Source organism: Oratosquilla oratoria, chromosome 30 (genome assembly GCF_046742065.1).
Source record: "Oratosquilla oratoria isolate Oo_2021 chromosome 30, ASM4674206v1, whole genome shotgun sequence".
Classification (NCBI taxonomy): Eukaryota; Metazoa; Arthropoda; class Malacostraca; order Stomatopoda; family Squillidae; genus Oratosquilla; species Oratosquilla oratoria.
In genome coordinates, this window is record NC_134806.1 from 9,854,990 (window position 1) to 9,862,141 (window position 7,152).

The following is a 7,152-nucleotide window of genomic DNA, read 5'->3' on the forward strand; positions in this document are numbered from 1 at the left end:
TGTGTGTGTGTGTGTGTGTGTGTGTGTGTGTGTGTGTGTGTGTGTGTGTGTGTGTGTGTGTGTGTGTGTGTGTGTGTGTGTGTGTGTGTGTGTGTGTGTGTGTGTGTGTGTGTGTGTGTGTGTGTGTGTGTGTGTGTGTGTCCTTAACAGATAAGTTTATTTTCAGAAATGCCGTGATATCCTCCTGGATAATTCTAAGTTTAAACGTATCCCTCGTAACCCTGTTGCTCAGATCAAATCTATACTCAACGAACTCATTTCTACTGTTAATGATTTGATAGGAGGCAACAAATTTGTAACCCTAGTTGGTGATTTTTACCCAGGTTTTCTCTATGGAAACGTAAAGGCCGACAAGGAAGGAAACCCCCTTAGGCCCATCATTCCCCAAATACCTACACCCTCATATAGCGTAGCTAAAACATTGCATGATATCATTTCTCCGTATATCCCTAATACTTATTCTTTAAATTCTAGAGATGAGTTCATTGACATCATGAATATCAATAAGCCTAATGAATTTCTAGTATCGTTGGATGCTGCTAGTTTATTTTCAAATGTGCCAGTGATTAAGAATATCAACATCATCCTTAAATATGTTTATGAACACGCAGATTTCCTCCTCCAACCATCCCGAGGCACATAATGGAAGAGATGATGAGAATCTGCACTACTGAGGCCCCCTTTAAATGTCCGGAGGGAAAGTTGTATGTCCAGCACGATGGAATAGAAATGGGCTCAACCCTGGGAGTACTCTTTGCCTAAGCATTCATGTCTGCAGTAGAGGAAGCAGTTTTCCAGGACGACGACGTCAGACCATTACTTTACTACAGATACATTGACGACATTTTTGTTTGTACGAAATCAGAAGCCCTTCTCGAGAAATTAAGACTGCGCCTCCAGGAAGAATCCTGAATAAGCTTCACGATTGAACTGAATAAGGATGGCAAACTCCCATTTCTTGATTTTCTATTTGATTCTTCATCCGGGGAATTTGCCACAAGTGTGTACAGTAAACCTACTAACTCTGAATTTTTTTTAAATTTTAAAAGAGAGTGCATGACCAGTTATAAGAGCAGTGTGATTAGAGCTTATGTCCGTAGGGCTCTCAAAGTTTGCTCTTCAGGGCAGACCCTACATACAGAAGTTAAACACGTTCGTCAGATTCTTGTAAATAATGGTTTCCCTAACTGTGAGTTTGATTCCATTTGTAATAAAATGATCCGTCACCACCTTTCCCCCTAAATATACTCCAAGCCCCAATTTATTAACATCTATTATCATAACATCACCCCCACATCGGGGGGTGAGCATAAACAGTTTTGTCAGTTCTAGGACCATTTTGCAACAGCGATTCATAAATCTTGTACATATTCCAGGAAAACAGGTGGTCTTTGGTCAGACTGATGTCAGAAGAGCCTTTTCAGTAAGAAAGGAGGACGTCGTCGAAGAAAAGAAGGGGTCATCAGGTCTTCAGCTTACCTCTTCCTCGCAAGGGTCCGCCCTCTGAGCTAAATGAAAAGGTCTGTGTTGCCCAGATACGAAGCACGTAGAGAATACCAAAGTCATGATGGTCTCGTTCCAGCAAACAGCAAGCGACCTTATCTTGACTGGAGAACTTACGCATTCAGAATGGGCTTTGAAAACCATCCCACCCGAGCCTTTCCCTTCAAGGGGTGAGCCTCACCTGAATAAAATCATACAATGTCGACCATAAAATCTGTGACTTAGGTCCACGAGTTGAAACGGTTCTTCGTGTTTGTTTCCGAGTTCCCGGATAATCTAGAAACAATTATCATTTGAGCAAATTTGTTTAGCATTTGCTCAGAGAAATGTACGAAAAATGATTCATTCGTAGGAGCGTTGATTATGACCCCCCCCCAATGTGGGGGGGGGCATAATCCAGACTACCAAATCAACTCATTTAATTCCCAACGTTTCGTCTGCAAGGAGACATCATCAGGAAAATATGTAACATATAAATTACCGACATAAAGAAACAAAGAACATGGGTATAAATAATATAAAAAAAATCACCAATCAAGAAAATAGGTTGAGAGAAGCGAGTTAATGCATTGGTGGATTAAAAAGTGTAATGAGAAATAGGCATCTGGGAATGGATACTAAGAGGAGGTTGTATGAAGGAGTGATTGTGCCGACAGCACTGTATGAGACAGAAACATGGAACATAAGAGAGGAAGAGAGAAGGAGTTTGAATGTGAATACAAGGAGCTGTCTTAGAACTATGATAGGGGTTACTAGGCTGGACAGAGTGAGAAATGAGGAGGTGATGAAGAGAACAGAGGTGGTAAGGGAGTTGGGAGATAAGGTGGATGAAAGAGTATTCGGATGGTTTGGACACATGGAAAGAATGAGTGCTACAAGATTAGTGAAAGAGGTGTGGAAGGCAGAGGTAGAAGAAGTGAATATGAGAGGGCGTCCTAGGATGAGATGGATGGATGGGGTAAAAGGAGCATTGCAAAAGAGATGAATGTCTGTTGAGGAAGGACGGGAGAGAACAGAAGATAGGGGTGAATGGAGAATGGTTGTATATGGATGATGGTGTGATGCACGAGGAGAAATGGGTGGGGGATAGGGGGTGAGGAAGTATGTGTGGGAAAACTTTGACGCAGCCCGAAGTCATTTCTCCCCGTCTTCTCCTTTTCTGCATGGGGGGGACGGAGAGGGGGGGGTCGCCGTTTTAATGAAGCGGCCTTGCTGTGGATGTGCTGTGTCTTGCGATAATGCTTCTGGCCCAGGGCAGTGGACAAGAAGCAAGGATGACCCGTCATCAAGGAGGTGCCATGATAAGAGGGGGGTGGGTACAGGGTTCAGGGGAGTGGAGTGTATGAGCGATGGAAATAGTGGGAGTGTTTTTATGTTGTGGTTTTGCTGTCAGACTTCCAAAAACGAAATATAGATTAAGGTTATGCAGTCCTTTCATGTGTCCTTTATATGACCTTTTCATCTAATTGTCCTTTTCTATCTCTAGACAGTCTAAATATCATGTTTCATGACCCTACAACGTTCACCGGTTGAAACATTATCAAAAAGTGTGACTCATTGTTTATATTAGTATAGCCACCTTAAATGTCTTCCCTCGTCTTTCTCTTCTTAATTTCTTTCCCTGATTTTATCTTCAATTTACTCTATATGTTCTTCATTACAATTCCAAGTCACACACACAAAAAAGGATTCCCCTCGTTGGCTACCGTTTTCCCTACCATGCACTCCATTACAATACCAATGTCTGTATATATATATATATATATATATATATATATATATATATATATATATACATATATATATACACATACATACATACATATATGTATATATACACACACACACACACACATATATATATATATATATATATATATACATATATATATACATATATAATATACATATATATATGTATATATGTATATATATATATATATATATATATATATAATGTATATATATATTATCATATCTATGTATGTGTGTTGGTATATATGTATAGTAATAAAAACAGCTGTCATTCCAACACGTTCATTAAATTCAGTTTGTCAAATGGATTGAGGCAGTGTGGTTTGCATTAAGAGAGGATGAAGAATTGTCTGGTCTATAAGGGGGTGTCCATTGGCACGTTATACAGTGTGCAGCACATCAAGACAGTGCCGCGAAATACCTGAGTCCAACATGCATTCTACGCAGGAACATTTATATTGGAATTCATACACGATCGATAATCTTAGTTTGCATGTTATCAATATTCTATTCCATATATACTCTATGCAGCATTTCCTGACTTATCTAAGCTTTTATCCTCTATCTCTTTCTATCTCTAACCCTCTCTGTATGTACTGTGTATAATTATAATCAACATAAAATCCATATCTAGAATGTATGTATGCACATATATGTGTATACATATATATATATATATATATATACATATATATATATATATATATATATATATACACATATATATATATGTTGACTATATTATGACAAATAAGATTGAAGGTAAAAGAAGTTGACGAGGAGAAACGGAAGAATTTTACGCCTTAACGTTTCGACCCGCAGGGTCTTGATCACAAAGCTAACAACTCAAACGTAACCGGATATTTTATACACGGACGGGTCATCTTATGGGACGCTTCGGAGAGCTTGTTATTTTATCTGCGTATTCTTTTATTATTAATAAGCTTGTGGCTTTTGCTAAACATATAAATCCTTCTCTATGGTTAATGTTGTTATTAGTGTTGATATATGCTGCCTCAATTGTCTTCCTTAGTTTCTTGGATGAGCCTTTATTTAATACGGTTGTGTTGTTCCAGTCTGGAAGGTGACCATGTTTATCCACATGTATTACTATGGAGTTAGATGTCCTATGGGCTTTTAAGTCATTTTTATGTTCATTTATCCTTTTATTAAGTCCGCGACCAGATTCACAAAAATATGAAGAGGGACAGCTTTTACACGGGATTTTATAAACAACGCTGTTTTCGTTAGTGGGATTATTGTCGCTACGTGTTACCAAATGTCCTACTTTGCTACCTGACGTCCTGGCTATTTTGATGCCCGCTTTTAGGAGAAATCTGTCTAGGTATGAATTAACATTAGAGTTTGGTACTGTGATATATCTGGTTTCATTATTACATTTATTATCATTCTTATTTTTATTTTCATCTTTACTTTTGTTAATTATTTCTTTGGCTTTCTTTTTCAACCTACATAAGAGACCTTTTGGATATTTGAGTTTGATGAAAGTCTCAGTAATATGTTGTAATTCAGGATCTAGAAATTCTTTACTGCATATACGAAATGCTCTGAGGAAGAAACCCATTATAATACCTGTCTTAGTTCTGTCATCATGTCCTGAGTAGAAGTGTATATAGTCTTCTTTATTGGTGGGTTTCCGGTATACTGAAAATTTCACATTTTTATCTATTCTATGGATAATTGTGTCTAAGAAAGGTAATTTTCCGTTATTTTCATTTTCTGCAGTAAATTATATATTTTCATTTACACTGTTTAATCTCCTGAGTTTGTTATTAATGTCTGTATCCTTAGGTGCAATTACGAGTATGTCATCAACATACCTAAACCATTTACTATTCCTACCCATTATAGTCATGTATTCTTCTGTTTCGAGTATTTCCATGTATAAATTTGCTAACACTGCAGAAAGAGGACTACCCATGGCGAGGCCAGAATGTTGTCTGTATTCAATATTATTAAAAGTGAAAGCGCCAAATCCTACACAAAGAGAAATTAATTCGAGGTAATCTTTTTTGGGTACGGGTAGATCTTCATTTTTCAAATTATTTACTACTCGTTCAACAGCATTTAGAGCGCCTTTTATTGATACTCGAGTATACAAAGAGGTGACATCGTAGCTGGCTAGTTTCTTGTTATTGAAATCTAAAACTTTTAATCTGTTAATTAGATCCGACGAATTTCGTAGATGTGCATCACTAATAGTTCCTAAAGTAAAGATGAAAATAAAAGTAACAAAAGTAAAGATGAAAATAAAAATAAGAATGATAATAAATGTAATAATGAAACCAGATATATCACAGTACCAAACTCTAATGTTAATTCATACCTAGACACTTTTCTCCTAAAAGCGGGCATCAAAATAGCCAGGACGTCAGGTAGCAAAGTAGGACATTTGGTAACACGTAGCGACAATAATCCCACTAATGAAAACAGCGTTGTTTATAAAATCCCGTGTAAAAGCTGTCCCTCTTCATATTTTGGTGAATCTGGTCGCGGACTTAATAAAAGGATAAATGAACATAAAAATGACGTAAAAGCCCATAGGACATCTAACTCCATAGTAATACATGTGGATAAACATGGTCACCTTCCAGACTGGAACAACACAACCGTATTTAATAAAGGCTCATCCAAGAAACTAAGGAAGACAATTGAGGCAGCATATATCAACACTAATAACAACATTAACCATAGAGAAGGATTTATATGTTTAGCAAAAGCCACAAGCTTATTAATAATAAAAGAATACGCAGATAAAATAACAAGCTCTCCGAAGCGTCCCATAAGATGACCCGTCCGTGTATAAAATATCCTGTTACGTTTGCGTTGTTAGCTTTGTGATCAAGACCCTGCGGGTCGAAACGTTAAGGCGTAAAATTCTCCCGTTTCTCCTCGTCAACTTCTTTTACCTTCAATCTTACATATATATACATATATATACATATATATATATATATATATATATATATATATATATATATGTATAAGAACATAAGAACATAAGAACATAAGAATAAAGGAGACTGCAAAAGACCATAAGGCCTACACTAGGCAGCTCCGTATCCATCACCACCTGTCATCCCCATCCATAAAGTTGTCTAATCGTTTTTTAAAACAACTGATAATTTCAGCGCTTACTACATGGTTACTAAGTTTATTCCATTCATCGACCACCCTATTAGTAAACCAATTCTTGCCTATTTCCTTCTTAAATCTAAATTTGTCCAGTTTATACCCATTACTGCGAGTCCTGCCCTGTTGTTTTATTATGATGACCTTGTTTACATCACCCTTGTTATAGCCTTTGATCCACTTGAACACTTCTATTAGATCACCCCGCACTCTGCGTCTTTCCAGAGAATGTAAGTTTAGGTGCCTAAGCCTCTCTTCGTAAGGCAAATTTCCGAGTCCTTGTATCATTTTGTCATTCTTCTCTGTACTGATTCTAGTGAATTTATGTCCATTCTGTAGGATGGAGACCAAAACTGTACCGCATAGTCAAGGATGGGTCTAACTATCGCTAGATAGAGTTTAATAATTACCTCTGCACTTCTATTCGTTACCGTCCTGGCAATGAAGCCTAATGCTCTGTTAGATTTATTTCTGGCGCTAATGCACTGCTTCCTGGTTTTAAGGTCCGGACTCACCAGAACTCCCAAGTCCCTCTCGCACTCAGATTTTTTTTAAAAAACGTGTTATCTAAGTTGTATCCATTTTCGGGGTTGTGTAGCCCTACGTTTAACACGCTACACTTACAGATATTGAAGTTCATTTGCCATTTCACCGACCATGTTAACAGTTTATTAAGATCATCCTGCAGAATCTGGGTGTCGTCTCCTGACCTTATTAGGCGTCCTATTTTAGTGTCGTCCG

The 7,152-nt window shown here is 37.5% G+C and overlaps 1 protein-coding gene across 1 annotated transcript in view; it reads left to right on the forward strand.

The window, feature by feature from the left end:
• Positions 1-1,567: 1,567 nt before the first annotated feature.
• The window catches only part of LOC143041217 (uncharacterized), a 16,910-nt gene continuing 11,325 nt past the window's right edge, over positions 1,568-7,152 (forward strand). The window contains exon 1 of the mRNA XM_076213061.1: positions 1,568-1,673. Coding sequence (XP_076069176.1) covers positions 1,568-1,673 — 106 coding nt within the window. The remainder of the gene's footprint in view (positions 1,674-7,152) is intronic.